The following is a 20,234-nucleotide window of genomic DNA, read 5'->3' as shown; positions in this document are numbered from 1 at the left end:
CCCTTAATTTGTGTTGTCGACATAAATTGTAAAAAGCTGAGACCCCAAAACAGACCTCAGTGAGGCTCGACTTGACTTATCCAATGAATTAGAAAAGGACACATTTATGCCTCCTGTCTGTTTTCTGACAGTCACCCAACCTTCAATCCATATTAGCAATTACTCCAGGAGTTCATACTTTGCATAATGTTTTATGTTACCCCTTGCCAAATGCCTTCTGTAATTATAAGTGTAGTTCGTCTACATAATGTATGCTACTCTTTCAAGGAACTCCCATGAATTGGTTAAACGTGATTTGGTTAAACCAATTAGCCAGGTGTAACCTCCTTCATAGTCCAATCTGGTCCCTTCCCCATGACAGATGTCAAGTTGCTGGCCTATAATTTCCTTTGCTTCTCCACTGTTCGTGCTTGTATAGACAGGTTAGATTTACTACTTTCCAAACTAACTGAACCGATATCTTCCATCTCATTAGCAACCCTTTTTTTTTAAGGCCTGGGATATGTAGGATTGTATGCAACTGTCCAAGCTTCTCGTACATTCAATGATTACTCTGTAGATGTAATGCTGCAGGGCACTCATGTCATGTTATTTAATTATTTATCTAATTCACAAAATGGGAAATTAGCTAAACAAGTTGAAGGTTCCAAATTAAATTGACATTGCTATTCACCTCACTCACATACAGTCTTAATGATGTGCTTGCGCTGGGCCTGGAATTGAGGATTTTAATATAATTGTGGTCTAAATTTGGTTGTCACCTGATTTTCACATTATGCATGTGAGAATACTTTCCAGTACTGTCATCTTTTGTTTAAGTACAAATAATAGAAGACACTATGGGGATAAAATTCAACTTCAGAATGGGCATAAAATACACATTGGAGGTCTTAATGTTTTTACTTGTCAAAATCAATTTCCTTAACATCAGCTTCTCTTTTAGCTGCACAATAGTAATTTAAAACTTAATTTTTTGGGATCTCTGCAGGCTACAGCCACAGGAATACTGCCCTAAATGATTACAGCACATCCTCTGATCAGTCTATCCTACAAATACAAAGAGGGTTTCCTGGACATCACACATTTCAGATTTGCATATTTAAAGGGTCATCCAGGCTGAAGCAGACAGACGCTTTGATTGCCAAGTGCAGTTATTAATAGATCAGCAGGTGTACCAGCTCCAAATTAGGATGGATTCCCTTTCCTGAATTTCTATTTTTTAGATGCTGAAATTGACTCCTGAGGGTTTTAAGCTATTTGTAATTGTTTTTTCTTGCATTCATCAAAAAACATATTATAAAAATGATTTCTGGTACATTAAAAATATTTTGATGTAAAAATATAATTGAATTCTAACACCTCTCGGGTATTTTTATGGTGATATGCAAACATAGACAATGATAGATGACTTCTGATGGAGGGTATGCAGATTTCTGTAACATTGAAGCAAAGAAGTGCAATTGTGAATCTTCTTCAGGGCAATTGTCAGAGAAGTCTGTGATTCATTTAATGTACACGTCAGTGATGCATTTTTCATTTATTATTTGCTGTTTTTATTCATCAGAGGCAAACAGTGTTACTTCAATGGCATAAGGGCTTGTTATTGTGTGACTTATGTTATCCTGTTCTAATGTATATTAAAGTACATGGGAATAATTTGATAATTACTCAACCATGTGATACACTTTGCCAGGTATTACAAGGAAGAGCTGATTTTTACTCCTCAGAGCTGGAAAAAAAACACAAGTGTTGAATGTCTGTATGCACAAGAAATCTTTGGCTAGTGAGAGCTTTTCGTCGTGAAATTATACAAAAACTCTAACTGTTATTGGAAATGACATGTGGCAGAAGAATTTCTTCCAACGTACATATTATGATGCTTGATGAAGGAGAGCTTAACTGATCTTTTGAGCATGTGTAAACCTTGGCAGATTGTGCTGTCATCTTTGAATGCTGCATCTGCCAAGATATTTTCCTATGTTGGTTGCCCATGGAAACAGACAAAAATCTGGCAGTAAATGTCTGGCCTGTCAGAATTATTGTCATGGGTTCAAATGTTCTGTCTTGCTGTTTTTCTATTTCAAGGAAGTACAAATTGTCGACAAACATTATAGCTGTATTGCTGAATTTGAATTTTGAGTTAAATCCATTTTAAATAAAACATGAGCTTCTTCTTCTCATGTCTGGTATGATCCCATTCCAAATCTTGAATTTGAATTCTTATCTTGATTGGCTGCTGACCTAGACTCTGAAGCAATTTATGTTGAATTAGGGAAGGTGGCTAGAAAATGTATCTTCCAACATGGATCGCAGAGTAAAGCGTGTCCCCTGTTACTTGAAGAAAGAATTCAACCATTCGATAACATTTTTTTCTATTTTTGTAGCACTCTGTAAAATTTTCACCATGCTGTTCAAATCTACCCATCATCTCATCTCTCTGTATGACTTATCTGCTGGAATTTCTGGCTCCTTACATTTGCCCCAGTCCTAAACTCTGTCTCGATGGCTCTCTATTGGCAATTTAGACCTTAAATATTTCTACCTCCCTTTCCTTTAAAATTGTTTTTAAAACCTACTATTGGTTCAAATGTTAAGAAATCCCTCCAAATATTTCGTTCTCTGGATTACTGTAAATTTTTGTGAACTGCTTGCAGTATCTTGCCAACTTGAACAGCGTTATAAATGCAGTTTTTATTGGTCTGTTAGGAACTGAAGAGTTGTGTTAAAGATGCTATACAAATGCACATAATTTTGTTGTACCATTTCCTAGAAAGTTTCTTTTCTTTGTTTGCCGAACTGTCCAAGACTAACAAGCTTACTTATTTCTGATCATAGCAATGTAAGATTTGAGATGTGTCATGAACCAATGGCGAAAGTTTGATTGATAGCTGTTATGTTTGTATCTTTAAATCAATGTGTAAATTTACAAATGATACTTTGCATGTAGGCTATTTTCTCCGTATCAAACCCACATATGGACATTGTGCTGGTGGCAAGAATAGAAAAAGTATTAATGGGAAATATTTCCAGTTGTGCTGAACCCTACATTAAGAGCTCGGATTCCAGCAAGGTACCTGTTTATTGCTGTACTGTGTTCATTTCTTGCGAGATATTCTTTTACATTATGCAATAGTCCATTAATGATTGGAGCAATAAGCAATCAAACTGTTTTGGCATACCTGTTAATTTCATGTCATGACCTAAAAATAGTTTCATTTCCTAAATGAGTGGATCTACGGCAAAGCCTAAGGAAAATGTTAAATAATAAGCTGTTTAATTCTAATGATGCCAATAAAATCAAATGCTTTAGTTATATTTCATTACAAGTTTTTGTGATTATTTTTAATTGTTCCTTGTCAAGACTGCACAGAAGATTCTAAAGACCAACAAACAGTTTTGCAATAAATTAGCCAAGTACCGGATGCCATTTGCTTGGGCAGTGAGGTATGTATATGTTGATATATGCTAATGAATACCTGGTTGAGTGATTGCTCGTTAGCCATTTGTTTGCATACGTGTTGGTGTTTTATGAGCATTTTAAAACAATTGCTTTCTTTTGGCCACGCAATTTAAGTAGCACAATGTTCTTTGGACACCAAAGGTATAATGCTCTTACACAATGCTTCAGTTAAGAAATGTGCACTCTCATTCTCTTTGTTTAAAGCTGGGCAGAATGCATCACCTAGGATCTACTGGAAGGACACAGAGGCACTGTCTATAGGGCCCCACTGGTCTCAGCACAGCAACTGAAAGATTTTATGAGGACTGTCAGTTGGCTGCAGACAGGGTTTTTCCCTTTCATTTGGGCAGATTTTCAGCAGCAGGAGTGCTACTAGCCAACACAGCTCTGTTGTCCCAACAGTGCCAGTGACAACAGTGGTCAGAATGTGACTGTACATTGTCCCAAGATTCTAGGACCTGGACTCCAGGACCAGATAAGTGAGGGGAGGAAATGTGAGGCACATAGGGATGAGGAAAGGAGGTTGGGTGTTTTGATAGAAAGCTCAACTAGGTGAGGAAGAGCTGAATGATGAAACACGAATGCCCAAGGTTGTTGCCTGAGTAATATTCCTCCATTGTGACCATCATGAGTGTGGATCTCACCCATAACCTTCCCATTTTCTTTAGGAAGTTTCTATACTTGCCCACTCATTACCTATGAAACTCACCATAGTCTTTTTAATGAAGCATTAACTGAAAATGACACATAATCAACCTTTCTTGCACTGAAAATTAACTATTACAAGTGCGAGTTCACAAACCTTCAGATTTTAAATTCTTCAGGTACATTTTAAACGTCTAAAGTACTTTTTTTTACATTTCCTGTAGTCTTTTCTGTCTGTTTTATTTCTCTCGTAGAAGAGAGGTTTCTTTTCCTCTTTTTATTTCTCTTCCTGTACTTGATTTAGGATTGATTTCACCTCTTTTTATTCACTCCGCCTTAGGCCTCTCTGTGTTCAGTTCCCAAATCTTAAGTTTTTTATTTCTTCATTCATGGGATGTGAGCACCATTTAATGCTCATCCCTGATTTCCCGTGCAAAGATGGAGGTAAACTGCCTTTTTGATTCACTGCAGTCCATTTGCAAGTAGACCCATAATGCCTTTAGGGAGGGGGTTTCCATGATTTTGACCCAGTCACACTGAGGCGTGGTAATATTTTTTCATGTCAGAATGGTGAGTGATTTAGAGGCAAACTTGCAGGTGCTGGTGCTCCTATAATTAATGGTAAGACTCTGGACAGTGTTGTCAAACAGAGATGCCTAGGGGTGCAGGGATATAGTTCCTTGAAAGTGGTGTCTCAGCTAGACAGGGTGATGAAGAAGGCATCTGGTATGCTTGCCTTTTTTAATCGGAGCATTGAGTGCAGGGTGTGAGATTTCTTGTTACCACTATACAAGACACTAGTAAGGCCACATCTGGAGCACTGTGTGCAATTCTAGTTGCCCTGCTGTAGGAAGGATATTTTTAAGCTGGAAAGGGTGCAAAAAATATTTACAGGTGGATTTGAATTATGAGGAGAGGTTGGGGCTTTTTTCCCTGGAGTGTAGGAGGGTGAGAGGTGACCTTAATAAGGGTTATTAAATCATGAGGGGCATAGCTAAGGTGAATAACCAAAGTATTTTCCCAGGGCAAAGGAATCCAAAACTAGATGGGGTAGAAACCATTGCTGAAGAAGGGTCCAGGCCTGAAACATCAGCTTTCTTGCTCCTCAGATGCTGCTTGGCCTGCTGTGTTCATCCAGCTCTACACCTTGTTATCCCAAAACTTAGAGGGCTTAGGTTTAAGGTGAGAGGCAAAATATTTAAATGTGACCTGAGGGGCAATCTTTTCACATAAAGAGTGATACATATATGGAACAAACTGCCAGCGGAAGTGGTAAAGACAAGTACAATTGCAACATTTAAAAGACATTTGGACAGGTACATGGATAGGAGAGGTTTAGAGAGCTATGGGCCAAACACAGACAAATGGGACTATTTCAGTTCAGGAAACTTGGTTGACATGGATAAGTTCAGCCAAAGAGATGGTTTCTGTGCTGTATGACTCTGTGACTCTGTGTATCTGCTGCCCTTGTCCTTCCAGCTGGTGGTAGTTGTGGGTTTGTAAGGTGCTATCTAGAGAACTTTGTTGAATTTCTGCTGTGCATCTTATAGATGGTACACTTGTAGCTTCCGAACATCTATGGTGATGAAAGTGACTGATTGTGGATGTGGTGTCATTCAAGTGGGCTGCTTTGTCCCAGATGGTATCAAGCTACTTAGCCATTGTTGGGATTACTCTTATCTAGGAAAGTGGATAGTATTCCATCACACTCCTGACTTGTGTCTTGTAGATGGTGGACTGATTCTGGGGAGCCAGGAGGTGAGTTATTTTCTGTAGGATCCCTAGCCTCTGACCTGCTCGTGCAGCCACAGTATTTATATGGCAGGTCTCATTCAATTTCTCATCAATGGTAGCCATCAGGATTTTGATCGGATTCAGTGGTGTTCATGCCATTAAACGTCAAGATGTGATGGTTGGATGGAACAAGATGGCTCTCATTGGAGATAGTTGGTGCCTGGCATCTGTGTGGCTTGAATTTTACTTGCCAATGGCCAGCTCAAATCAAGATATTGTCCAGGGCTTGCTGCATTTGAACATGGATTTTGATAAGAATATATTCTGTTAATTTTCCTGTGTTTCGCATGTCAAATGGCACTTTCCCGTCACTGTGCTTCTTTCAGCTCACCTTTGAGTAACCTTTGCCCTGCTGCAGCAGATTGGAGTCCATATTACCTTCGTTCAAATGATTTACTATAATCCTTGCTTTGTTATGTCGTTCTTTTTAGGTCAGTATTCAAAGACAATCAGGGAACAATAGATCGAGACTCTCAGTTCTCTGCTCTCTTCAGGCAAGAGAGCAGTAAGATTTCTACTGAGGACTTACTAAAATTAATAATGGAGTTCAAAAGGTATCAGTGCCATTTGCCTGTAATTTGACTATTAGAATGCTTCATGGGCTAAATAACTACATTTAGTTTTTGACCTAATTGGATACTTTATTTTTCATGCTTGTAGAGCAGATAAAATGACCAAAGTACAGACCATTCCAGGCAGTCTTGATATCTCGGTGGAATCTGTTCCCATTGAGCATCCAAGTATGAGATTTATTTTGTTTATTGTCGTTTTAGAGTCATATTTAACTTTGCGCTTTTGAAATTCAACTATAACATGGTTCAATCAATACTTCATGAAACACTTCATATATATCATCTCCAATACAAATAGAAAAAGATATCTACCTCTAGAGTTATGGTCACACACCAATAAGTTAAGAAGATGTTCCGACTCAAAAATAATATAATGTGCAAATTTGGAAGTAGAAAGAAAACAAATTAAATTCCTTTTTGCCCACCAATTCCATGGCAAGATAGTTTTTGGCCAAAGGACAAGCATCTATCAGCACGGCTCTCCAAACACCAGCTGGAGGCGTGCAGTGGATCTATTGGGTAACTAGGTTGTCAATTTTCTTTCATTTCCTGAAAAGATGTGCTTAACATCTTCCTCACAATTAATCAACCAATGTTGAGGGCTTCTTGCATGCAAAATTCCAGTCTGGGAAACATACCTTACTTTGGCATGAAAAAGCCATGTGACAGCCATTTACAGGCCACCAGATATAGACACTTGGGGCATTTGTTCCACTCAATCTTCAAAGGAGCGACAATCAAACAGATTTCTAAAAGAATGCCTGAGCGCCTTGCTGATGGAAAACTTCTTTGGAAAGGCTATTTGGATAATTTAACTACAAAAAAACATTTTCAGAAAATATTAAAGATGAGTTTAACAATGGCAAATCCTCCCCCAGGGAGTTGAAAGAATCCACTGTAACACTGCCATGGGAATTAATTTGCCACCATAACTAATCAAAGAAAATTGCGAATTGACATCTATTTTGTTGAATCCCATGGATTTCTCTTATTCTTCATTCTTATTGCATAAAATTTAAATGGATCCATTTCTCCACATTCGAAAAGCTTTTACAATAAGTCCTCCATTATCTATCCCTGTGTATAAAGCCTCACGCAAGACATCAATTCTCTACACTTCCCCTCCCCCCTGACATGTCAGTATCTCAGTTCAAGAATGGTTGCATTTAAATTGTTATTACGTGTACTTACTATTACTCCCATAAATCATTTTTAAACATAACTTCATGATTTTTAAAACTTGTTCTTTGACTCTGAGCATTGCTAGAGATGCCATTACTTATTGTTAATCCCAAATTGCTTTTGAGGGTGACAAACCTCATTTAATTATAATTAACCTTATAATTCATGAGATGTAGTGATGTATTGCTCTGTTTCTGTTAAAGGCCCAAAATGTGAGCACTCAAAGTAATCACCATTTTCTAACATCTGCTTTATAATATCATGGAGATTCCACTGAACCTTCAAAGTGGCCGCAGAAATCTCCCCTTCCCCCACTGCATCCCTAAACCAGCCCAGTTCATCCCCTCCCCCCACTGCACCACACAACCAGCCCAGCTCTTCCCCCCCACCCACTGCATCCCAAAACCAGTCCAACCTGTCTCTGCCTCCCTAACCGGTTCTTCCTCTCACCCATCCCTTCCTCCCACCCCAAGCCGCACCCCCAGCTACCTACTAACCTCATCCCACCTGCTTGACCTGTCCGTCTTCCCTGGACTGACCTATCCCCTCCCTACCTCCCCACCCACACCTTCTCCACCTATCTTCTTTACTCTCCATCTTCGGTCCGCCTCCCCCTCTCTCCCTATTTATTCCAGTTCCCTCCCCCCATCCCCCTCTCTGATGAAGGGTCTAGGCCCGAAACGTCAGCTTTTGTGCTCCTGAGATGCTGCTTGGCCTGCTGTGTTCATCCAGCCTCACATTTTATTATCTTGGAATCTCCAGCATCTGCAGTTCCCATTATCGCAGAAATTTGTTTGTCTGAATTCTGTTGATAAATAGATAAAATAAGTATTTTGAGGTCTTCCATGATTCAGACAATGCATTATATGCAATAAAATTCTCTAATGCTATAGCTACAGTATTCAATAAAGTAACAAAATGTATAATATTGAGACAAAAGAGAGGTGTGTGGAAGTTAAATATACTTCTAGAGCTGTAAGAATCAATTGAAAGTTGACTTACAATTTTCCATATTTGGAAAGTAATTGACATGTATCCTTGAAGTATTTGTTGAATTTAAAAAAAATGTGAGTATGAGTTTATTCATATTTCTCCCTGTCTAGTTTTGGTTATTTCTCTTCCCTGCTCCTTAATTACTTCCTTTGCCTCAAGTACTGTCTCCATTTGACAAGACAAGGGCTTATCATTATGATTCTTAAGTAAATGATAGAGTGTGACTGCCTTGTTGTAATTCCCTATCTCCTTGCTCCATTCCTAATTCCTTTTTGTAATAATCTGCCTGGGACCAAGAATTCATTATTTACCAGTTTAATTTGACTAATCAGTACAGTTTGATATTTATTTGTTTGGTTTTGGTAAAACTTGAATGATTGCTGAGAAAATATGATATATATAAAGTGAGGAGATGTCATTGCCAACATGTATATGTATGTTTTGAAAAATTTGTTTTAAAGCCATGTTTTTAAATGGAGCAAAGAGACATGCAGTCACTAAATGTACTGGATTCTTAAAATTACATGAACCTTGGATAAAATAAAATAAGAATTTGTTATTTCTGTTTCAGATTGTGTTAACCCATCATATGTGCCTCTTACACCATTCAAAGACCCAAATACATATGAACCTACCATAGAGGTGGAAGAGTTTGTGCAAGAGTCTGCAAAATATTCTCAACCACATACAATATACAAAAACCATGTTTATATCTACCCTAAGCATTTGAAATATGATGGTCAAAAGTATTTTGCCAAGGTAAGATACACAGCAAAAATTGCACTGTTTTAGACCAATACTTTTTACATCAAAATCTACTTTAGGGGACTGCGATTGGATGGTTTTTTCATGGTTTCAAACAACAGGATCGTTGTCAAAGAAAAATTGAATGCAGAAAGCCAGACTTTCCCTTTATAAATAGCAGACAGGACTCAGATCCAAAAGCCATGTCCCTATTTTGGAAGGATCTGAGCATCAATGTATTTCTCCTGCAATGTGTGAAACCTGAGATTGAAGTCTTTGGTTATGTTCTTGATCGTTTGCCTCATTTTCTTACATCATGTACAAGGAAGCATTGATTTGTCACAAGAACTCTGCTGGCCTGTGCTATTTTGGTTTTGGAAGAATAAATCCACATATCAGTATTTATTCCATATGGCTATTCCAGTGACCTGTAAATCCTGGGCTAGAATGTGAGGGAACATAATCTCTATTATTTCTGAATTAAAGGCATTGCTTCCACACTCTCCAGAATGTTGGTATCTTCTGGGTAACGTTGCTAAGCTCTGTTGATAATGTAACGTTCTTACTATGCTACCCTAGTAATTGAAATGTCAGTCTTTAATCCATTTTGTAGCCACAGTTAAAGATAGACTGGCAGATGGCCGATGTCTCAGGGGATTTTATTATTATTTTGATGTCCAGTTGAAGGATTTACTGCTTGAAATCTGTGTTTTTTTCCAGAAAGCTATGCTAAATCAATACAGTTCCATGTTAATGTAATTTCTTGTCATTTTCATCAGCGTCATGTTTCTGACTAAGTACTCCCTCATTCTGTAACTGTAAACTTTTTAATCTTGTTAAACATTAGATTTACTTTCTAGAGCATCTAACTGCTGACTTTAAAAAATGTCTTTCGGGAGATCTGGGTATCCCTGGCAGGGTTAGCTTTTGTTTCCTATCCTTAATTGCTTTTGATCTAATCCACTTCAAAGGGCACGCAAGATTCAACCACCTTCCTGTGGTTCTTGAGTCACAGGTAGACCAGATCAGGTAAGAAAGGCAAATTTCTTCCCTAGCGAGCATTAGTTTTTACAACAATCATTTATAGTTATCATGGCCGAGACTCACTTTACATCTCAGATTTATTAACGTGATTCAGATTCCACCAGCTGCTGTGAGAATTTCAAACTCATATCCCTACAGCATGAACCTGCACCTCTGGATTACTGCTCCAGTGACATTGCCACCTTGTCCTTGCAAATACCCGAGATATTTTCCGGAAGAGTCTTTGTCGCACACCATGAATTTTCAAGAGAAGTCATTCTCATTTTGTGTATGGAATCCATTTTTCTGTGAAATACTCATACAGAGTCCATTTCTGCAGGCAAGAAATCTAGCGGTGCGTATTGAGTTCAAGAGTTCAGACGGAGAAAGTGCTCAACCATTGAAAGTAAGTTTTGTTGGCAGTGTGTTTAAATACTGTATGAAATGCGCAAAGTCCCGTAAGTGTGAGACACAGTGGTTTGATTTTCCACAGTACTGATTTATAGGTCTCAACTTCATTGCTGTATAGAGGGACTGAGTGTGGTGTTCATGCCAATCTGTCAGCTGGAAGAAAGAAAACTGAGCAGTGAGTCATTTCTGTGCTAAGAGAACTATCATGCTTCATGGTTACAGATGGTGCATAGCCAGGGATGATTGTCAATGAACGTAAAGATTAGCATCATTTTTACTTCTGAAGTTAGTGTGCCATAGTTGACTTTTTGACGGTAATGGAAGTGAAGCTGGTGGAAGGCCATGAGGGGAACAACATCCTTCCCACTTCACTTCCAATACCCCCAGATTCTTGGTATCAGTGTGACATTTAAAGTATTTTGATATCTCGACCTTATTCAGTAACAGATCAAAAAATGACGGGCACGAATGGAGGGAAAAGATCGCACTGCTGACCGGCAGCTTCAGTCAGGATTATAGAAACAAGTGATTCTTGGTGGGCCCCGAAGGATTGGCAACTGGCCTGAGGTTTGCCTGTGCCCGTGAAGACAGGGCTGCTACTTTTGAGTGTTCCAAAAACTTAATACAGTATCAACCCCTTGGACTATTTTCTGAGCAGTATCAAGCAGTCCTGTTAATAACTGTTCAATCGCTTGTCACAATCAAAGTCCGAGAACATGTTCAGGTCTTTATTGGTATGCTAATGCAGCTTTTGAACTGTTCAAGGCAGATAGGCTGCTTGCCCATTTACAGGAATGTATAAAGCACACCTTGGGAAGCAGCATAATGGCTGTGGCCTTCGTAGATATTTTAAATAAATGGTTTTACATGAGAAGTAGATGTCGGCAATTGGAAATAATCGCAGGTTTCTTTATTGCGTGGTTTTAAAAGAGCAGAAAGATGAAAAATTTCTGATCTGAGCTTCAAATCCTATTTTTATCTATTGAATGAATCAAATTGCATTATTATGAACTGCAGAACATAACTCTAAAGAGTCACTTGGTGGATGAGATCCATGTATCTGTTACCCAGAGTGGTTTCTTTTATTTTCAATAAAGCAATTCACATTGTTTTTGCTTTTTGTAACAGTGCATTTATGGAAAACCAGGGGGATCACTGTTCACTACTGCAGCACAGACAACAGTCCTACATCATTCCCAGAACCCTGATTTTTATGATGAGGTACTTTCATTGAAAATATTTGATGAAGATGTATTTAAATTAGTGATAAATATGTTTGAAGAGCAAACTGAAGAACTAAAATACATTTGTTCACTTTAAATTTGCAACAACTGATTATTTACAACAGATCTTCCTGAATTTAGAATGTGGTTTCCATCTAGTCTTAACAAAATGTTTCAGCAAAATATTGTAAGAAATCTGCACATAAACAATAAAACAGCACACCTTTTGCAATTGTTAATTAATAGGTCATTGTAAAATCAGGAAAATCACATGCACCAAATTTTACACTGAATGGGAAAAAAATTATCATTCTATTTGATCTCAATTTTTAATTTTGATTGTAATGCATGTAATTGTGTAACTTAGATTTGCTGGTGAGCTTTGTATGTGAAGTCAGTGTAGAGAATTAACAAGTATTTAAGTCAATTTTAGGAATATGAGTTAAATGCTCCACTTTGACCACATCTGAAATTTTGTTAGTTCTTTCTAATACGGCAGAAGTTAATTATTTGTGCCTTAGACTAGTGTTTTATGGTGATGAATTAGAGGTCATTTAGGGAGTCTGAGTTGCTGTGGTAACTTACAGTAGTACATATAATTTGTAGTCAGGAGCCATGTTGGCTGCATCGCATAGCTCGCCAGGAATCTCTCTCGCTGGTTTTGCCTGCTATTTGCATATGTTGGAAAGATTTGCAGTTGATACTTGACCTGTTTGGTTGTCGAGTTGTGAGGTGGGACTCGAATTCAGAACTCCTGGCTCAAGTGCAACTCATTACAGTGCATAGCCACCAAACAAATGAAGTTTAGATCCGGCTAATTCTTAGCTTTAGAAAACTGAGCTGTGAGGATAATTTAGAGAAATATTAACATTTCATGCTTGTAAAAAGACAATTAAGAGGAAATTGCAAATGCACATATGACAGTTAAATGTACATGAAATGTAAACCTGGAAAGCTAGTTCACATTAAACTGCAACAATTGGTAAAGGAGTATTTTGAAACTGATATCAATTCATTCTTCTTCAGCCAAATAACAATCAGCTTTTAAATAGACTTTTTGAACTGAGAAAGAGAAGTAATATCCTCAAATTATTTTTAAAAAGTTGCATTTGGCTTATGCGAAGAACTTATTTGATAAGATTGAGTTGCAATGGAATGATTAGTCTTCCAAAATTGTATGTACTTTGTGATGTAGTAAATGTTGCATTCCTGGTTTGATAGTTTGAGCATCAGTTCATTGTACAATAAACTGTAGACCTAAGTAAAAGCTGCTTATCATGGAAATGATTTGTACCATGGTATTCACATGTTGAACTCTTTTTTGGTATTTCCGTTACTCAGGTGAAAATTGAGCTTCCTACTCAACTGAACAAGAAACATCACATTCTTTTTTCATTTTATCACATCAGCTGTGACCTTGCTACAAAAGGTGGTTCCAAAAAGAAAGAGGTGTTAGAAACACAAGGTAAAACATAATATTGTTTAACAAGCTTATTTTTCCAGGGATTTTTTTGGTACTCTTGTGAAAGACGTTTCACCTAAAATCAAAGCTTTTGTAGAAATGTTGTTTTGTTTCAAATCGTCAACAAAAATGATTGCCATTTGGCAACATTATGCAAGGCAGAAATTCACCAAAGCTCCTTAAGGTAGGACCTTCCAAACTGATGACATGCTTCCGTCTAGATGGACTAGGACACGAGTTCTATGGAAACACCACCACCTGCAAGTTCCTCTCCATCTCTTTCCACCCTGACTTGGAGATATATTGCCATTCCTTCAATATCATTGGGTCAAAATTGCAGTGCTCCTTCCCACCAGCAGTGTGAGCAATGGACTACAGTTGTTCAAGAAGACAGTTAATTACTACCTTTCAAAGGGCAGTTAGTGATGGACAATAAATGGACACCCAGCAAGCAATTTCTGAATCCTTTGAATGAATAAGACAAATCTATTAAACATTCTTTGAAAATGGCATCGGGTTGTATTGGAGAGAAAATAAAAGTTCATGAGTTTTAGCAAAAGTTCTTACGCACCAGCTGTACATAATATTGAGACAAGGACTCAATTTTATATAGTGCCCCATGGACAGCTCCACATATAAAGATATACATATCTTGGTAGCTCTGACTCAATTTTGATGTAGGCTAGAGATGATGGGTGAACAGAATTTGATGCGAGTTAGGATACAGGAAGCAGGGTTTTGGAGAGTGGGTGGAATATGGGGGGGGGGGTCAGTAAGAAAACATGAGAATTGTTAAATCACGAGGTAATAAAATCATGGATGAGGATTGCAGCAGCAGTAGGAGGGTTGATATTAGTGAATGGGAAGTTGGTGGCGTTTGTGATGGAAGCTCAGCTAAGGTGTGAAAAGTTAGGTTCAGCATGAAACATGAATTAGGGAAGCAGAGGCCATTCAAAACTAAGGAAAGGATTTGTTGTGAGACAGGAGACATCATGTTGTGATTGTAGTGAGGTCAGCCAGCTGAAGGTGATAGAATATGAGTTCCCTTATTGTGCCAGGTTACCAGCCCCACAATCAGAGGGCCCTGGCTGACAGATAAAAAGAGTTAGTGACTTTGATGAGGCAGTGCCAGATCAAGGATTTTCCATATGCAAATGAAGGGTGACTTGATGATGGGATACTGGTTTCTTTGGAGTTATTTCACAATAGCTTCAATTTTCTCAATTTATAATTAAAAGAATTTTAAGCTAGACCAGGGTTGAATGTCAGATGTGGAGTCATAAAGTCATAGAGATGAGCAGCATGGAAATGGACCCTTCAGTCCAACTCATCCATGCTGACCGTATATCCTAAATAAAGCTAGTCCCATTTGCCAGCATTTGGCCCATATGCCTCTAAACCCTTCCTATTCATTTACCCATCCACATGCCTTTAAATGCTGTAATTGTACCAGCCTCCACCACTTACTCTGGCAATTCATTTCATGCATGTGCCACCCTCTGCATGAAAAATGTTGCCCCTTCGGTCCCTTTTAAATCTTTCTGTTCTTGCCTTAACCATATGCTGTCTTGTTTTGGGCTCCCCCACCAGTGAAAAGACTCTATCCATGCTCCTCATGTTTTTATAAACCTCCATAAAGTCACCCCTCAGCCCTCCAATGCTCCACAGATAATAGCCCCAGCCTATTCAGCCTCTCCCTGTAGCTCAAACCCTCCAACCCTCGAGACATCCTTGTAAACCTTTTCTGAACCATTTCAAGTTTCACAACATCTTCCCTATTAACAGGGAGACCAGAATTGCAAGTAGTGTTCCAAATGTAGGCTTACCAATGCCCTGTACAGCTGCAACGTGACCTCCCAACTCCTATGGTCAATGCACTGACCATAAAGGCAAGCACACCAAATGCCTTCTTCACTATCCTATCTACCTGTGAGTCCACTTTCAAGGAACTGTGAACCTGCCCTCCAAGGTCTCTTTGCCAAACAGTGTTGAGGGTGTGAGTTGGTGAAAAGAGGTGGTGTTGATGTAGAGCTGGGTGATGACACCATACAAATGAAACCTGATGTTATGAATTCGTAAGGTTACTGAATGGCAGCGTGTAGATCAGAAAGAGGAGGTGACCAATGACAAATTATAATTGGAGGCTTGATGTAATCGAGAAGGGGAAGGGAAAGAAGGTGGTTGTTTTAAAATGACTCAATATAAACCTAGAACTTTAAGTGCTGGGGTTGGTTCCCTAAGTCCTTGAACAAAGGATTACAAATTTTCCTCACCTCTGCCTTTGAGGTGAGAATATGTATCCATTTCCTCTGTTATAGGATCAAAAGCATAAAATGCAGCATAATAAAGCCTTGTTACTATTAGAATGCCTTGCACAGGTAATGAACCTAAATATGTGGAACTTGCAGACATCTTCTGGCTGCATGAAGCATTACAATCTTGTTTGTTCTGTTTCCAAATAGTTGGATACGCCTGGCTACCTCTCATGAAAGATGGCAGACTTGCATCTCAAGAGCATTCGTTACCTGTAGCAGCCAGTCTTTCTCCCGGTTACCTTGGTAATCAGAATGTAACACCAGGAAAGGTAACAGCACTGAAAATATACCAATCATCCTGACCCAAAAGAAGTAAATGTAGGGCCCTCTTGTGGCACAGTAGTAATGTCCCTACCCACTCCCGAGGTATGTAATAACATCTCTGAACAAGTTGATTAGAAAAATAGGAAGAAGTGGTCAATTGTGTTTTCTTCATTATAAGAAAGAATTATAGAACTGAATTTTAACTGGGTAAGGTTAAAAAGTCAGAAATTAGTTACCCCATCCCAACCTTCCCATCTCTAGCTTGAAAATGGGAGCTGGTGGGTGACTGACGTAGTCCAAGGAGGTTGGTTGAAACTTAAACTCTGATCATAAGGTTGTGGCCTTTTCTTTTGTCATGCAGCTTTACAAACTTTATTGCTGTCGGCCAGATTTCCTGAGCTCAGTAACACAGCAGCTTTTGTAAAGCATAGATTCAGGAGGCAAGTGCTTTCACTCTGACCCCTTGGATCCGTGTTTACCAATCACAGCCTCCTCCAACTCCTCTCCCAGCTTTTCTCCAGGCTTTTCACAGCTTCTAATATCTAATAGCTACCTTCACCCAACCCCAAATGACAACCAGCCCTGATTCCTTGCCCCATCAGTCTCTGAGGCCTCCAATACTCGCACTCCACCATCCCACCTGGTTTCCACGTCCCTGTCTTCAACCAATTTCCTTCCCGCTGCCTGTTGCTGTGGCCATCAGTGACTGGCTTCCTGACTAACTCAAGGCTCAGCTAAACAATCGAGTTGGGCCTCTGGGTGGGGAATTCACAACTGAAGTCAACATGGTCTGGATTAAAAGCCATTGTTTGAGGAACTCCCAAGTGGTGAATTCTACCTGCCTGTCTGATCTAACTGCTTCCTGACAGTCAGGTCAATGAAAATTCTGCCCTTAGTGTCACCTTTGAATATTTCCAGGAGTGGATAGGGAAATGTGCAACTTAAAAGATATCCTTTTGCCAGTTCATTTGACACCACGTTTCAAGTTCTTGACCTTGGTTTGTGTCAAACTACCAGCATATGTTGAGCATTTAGAATGATTTCTGTGCGGAGCAGTTAAATCCAAGGCCCTCTTGATGTTGGACCTTGGGCTTCATTGACATCAGACCAGTGAGCCACAATCATCCCAGAAAAGGCATGGGCAATTTGTATGTTGAGCCAGTTTGTCACTGGCATTATCATTGAGTTCTGCCCAGGTGGGGAGATGAAACAGTTGGGAGTGAGGGGGTAGTTGGAAGAGGAAGCAGCATGCCTGTAATTTACGTTTAAATTTTATTTCTCTACAGGCCAGTGGATCTGATGTTAAGTGGGTTGATGGAGCAAAGACACTCTTCAGAGTCTCTGTGCATGTAGTTTCCACAATCTATACTCAGGTAGGACTAATCTATTTGTTTAAAATTTGGGTGTAATGTTTTACAGTTCTGCTCCACATTTAAAAGCAAGGAGAAGCAAATGTTGATTTACTTAAGGTCCCCTAAATGAAATTAAATGGATAAAAGATGAGTCAGGACCAGTATGTTTTCTATGTCTATGAACCTTGTCTCTGCCCAAGACTACCTGACTGGGGAATCAGCTTGCAAGTTGACTGACATATGAGTAAATGAAGCGTCCATGATTATTTTTGTTTTTCATTAGGAGGAAAGACTGAACAACTTTTTTCAGGAGTGCCAAAAGCAAGAAAGTATGGGATTGCAACCTTCATCCTCAGATTTTGTCAACTGCATAGAGGTTTGAGCATTTGAATCAGTTTCAACATAAAATACACACAAAGTACGATGTTTGAAATGTTAAATTCTGTTTATTACTTTATCCAATGTTTCATTGCTGGGGAACTTAAACGCTTAATTTACAATAAGCACTGCTTCTGATCAAAAGTGAGCTGCAAAGTTGTGTGTTAACTGATGGATTTTAAAATCTAATTGGAGTGCTTCAAGGTAGACTGTGACGCTAAACGGTAACATTAACATCTGGTTAAATATTGTAGAAATAATAATCCGAAGTAGACCTCTGTTTAATCAATTGAGGCTTTTGGCTGATGGCTTGTCAGAAATATTTTGATTCTTAAGCTGTTTCTGATCATTTCAGGGTCTACTTGGCATTGAAAAAATCCACGTGATTGTACGTTTCCTTCCTGTTCTTCTAAATCAATTGCTCTGCATCCTGGTACAGCATGATGAAAATCAAGTTACTACTGCCACCATCAGGTAGGAATGTTTGAAAAATATCAATTTAGAAAATATCAGTTTGAATTCAAGCAAGCAGTGCATTCAGTTTATCTGGTAAGCTTTTTAATGTTTAAAATTCAGCTTTGACAATGCACTTATGCACCATGATCACTCCATGTTTGATGAAACCATAGCACTTATATAGAAATCAATGACAGTTATTTCAAAATCTGACATTCAAATCTGGTTGTAGTTAGATTTCAAAAATTACACATTCATTTTCACTAAGTCAGAAATCACACGACACCAGGTTGTAGTTCAACTGGTTTATTTGTTGGACTGTATCCTGTTGTTGTGTGATTTCTGATCTTGTCCAGCCCATTCCAACACCGACACCTCCATGTCAGTTTCACTATGTTTGGAAATGCTTCATATTTAATGTTTTTGTGGACCTGAGTTTGAAGGCTTTGAACCTTTTTTTTAAACAAGGCCTTTCTTCGAAATCATAGTTATTGGCCCTTGTCACTTGACCTCCCTGCAGGGAAAACACCTGACTGCCTTAAAACTGGGTTTTATGGCTATTGTGTTTGAAAAGTATTTGGAGGCTTGGAGTTTATGTTTGGATATTCCAATTAAGGAAAGCCTGCTATAAAACAAGCAACTCATTTTATATTTCTGTCAAGGAAATATCTTTGCTGTGAGATCAGAGATATCTGATTCTTCTTCTGGAAGAGTAATTGCAATGTTGTGTTTTCTGAGCAAACTATATGTCATATGGCTGCAGGGGCAACTTTTCATGATTATTGAGTTGACCATGCATGCAATCATACCAGATTACAGATTGAAAGACTTCAGACTCTTCTATGCCCAAGCTAGCGCGAACATAATGATCCAAATGGCCTCTTGTACCCTAACTGTTCTATGATTGTTGCAAGTCAGGGTGTGAACATTGTACAGGTATCAGCAAGATATAGCGCCATCATGTGGACTTAGTGATTGAAAACCTGTTAAGCAGGAAGATTCTCAACAAAGTTTTAACTTCTTGCAGCAAAAGGTTTAGACAATTCATTAAAAAAACAAACTGTAGTATTGATTTATGGACTTTTCATTTGTGTCAACACTTTTTTTAAAGTTCCTTCAAGAATGTATCATAGTGAGCCTCTGCAAAGAGAGATCTCTCTCCACATATTTTTGCCTTAGATTTGCAGTGTGTTTGTGACTGTGTTTTGGGTTATTTTGAGGGGTAAACATTTATGTCATGAATTGCATGTATTAATTAATTTTGCATATTCATTGAATAGATTTTGTTTCATAATAAATTTTAACTATTTTGTTCACAAGAGATGTGAAATTAATGTAGTAATTCCTACATGGCAGAAATATGTGGTTGAAGAAGCCTTGAAAAAGACTTGCAACATGTGCTAAAACACCTCTTCTCTATTTTTAAGGGCAATTATTAACATTGTTGCTAAGTGCCATGAAGAGCAATTAGACATTCACCTCCACTCATATATTAAGGTACAGTTAAAAGTTTTGAACCAATACATATACACGGTGAGACAGTACCCCCTCATTCAGAAAGCGCAGCCAGGTATATATCTGCATGTCCACACCATTTAAACATAACAATTGTGCAGGCTTAGGTGGATCAGCCGTGCTAAATTGCCTGTAGTGTTCAGGGGTGTGTGGGTTATAGGGGGATGGATCTGGGTGTGATGCTCCAAGGGGCGGTGTGGACTTGTTGGGCTGAAGGGCCTGTTTCCACACTGTAGGGAATTTAATCTAAGATAATTCTCCAGTTTGCTTGGGGATTGTCACTGAGTGCTCACTCAAAGGGGAATTTGAAAATTACATGAGTAGTCATTAAATTTAACTCTAGTTACAGAAAGAGACATGGTTGCAAATTGAGGGAGCAGAAGTGTTCTTCAAGCCTTTGAAAAAGTTGCATTTGTAGCGTGAGTTTTTGTTATATTTTGTAACA

General features: G+C 38.6%; 1 protein-coding gene across 1 annotated transcript in view; it reads left to right on the top strand.

Moving 5' to 3' along the window:
* The window catches only part of dock10 (dedicator of cytokinesis 10), a 320,275-nt gene that overhangs the window by 205,534 nt on the left and 94,507 nt on the right, over positions 1–20,234 (top strand). Inside the window, exons 13-25 of the mRNA XM_059651053.1 lie at positions 2,948–3,070; positions 3,362–3,444; positions 6,331–6,453; positions 6,560–6,639; positions 9,218–9,405; positions 10,754–10,819; positions 11,953–12,045; positions 13,389–13,512; positions 15,972–16,093; positions 17,375–17,461; positions 17,724–17,816; positions 18,174–18,292; positions 19,702–19,771. Coding sequence (XP_059507036.1) covers positions 2,948–3,070; positions 3,362–3,444; positions 6,331–6,453; positions 6,560–6,639; positions 9,218–9,405; positions 10,754–10,819; positions 11,953–12,045; positions 13,389–13,512; positions 15,972–16,093; positions 17,375–17,461; positions 17,724–17,816; positions 18,174–18,292; positions 19,702–19,771 — 1,371 coding nt within the window. The remainder of the gene's footprint in view (positions 1–2,947; positions 3,071–3,361; positions 3,445–6,330; positions 6,454–6,559; positions 6,640–9,217; positions 9,406–10,753; positions 10,820–11,952; positions 12,046–13,388; positions 13,513–15,971; positions 16,094–17,374; positions 17,462–17,723; positions 17,817–18,173; positions 18,293–19,701; positions 19,772–20,234) is intronic.

The sequence above is a fragment of the Stegostoma tigrinum genome, chromosome 14, assembly GCF_030684315.1.
Source record: "Stegostoma tigrinum isolate sSteTig4 chromosome 14, sSteTig4.hap1, whole genome shotgun sequence".
Classification (NCBI taxonomy): Eukaryota; Metazoa; Chordata; class Chondrichthyes; order Orectolobiformes; family Stegostomatidae; genus Stegostoma; species Stegostoma tigrinum.
Note: the sequence above shows the minus strand (reverse complement) of the source record. Positions and strands in the feature narration are given on the sequence as shown.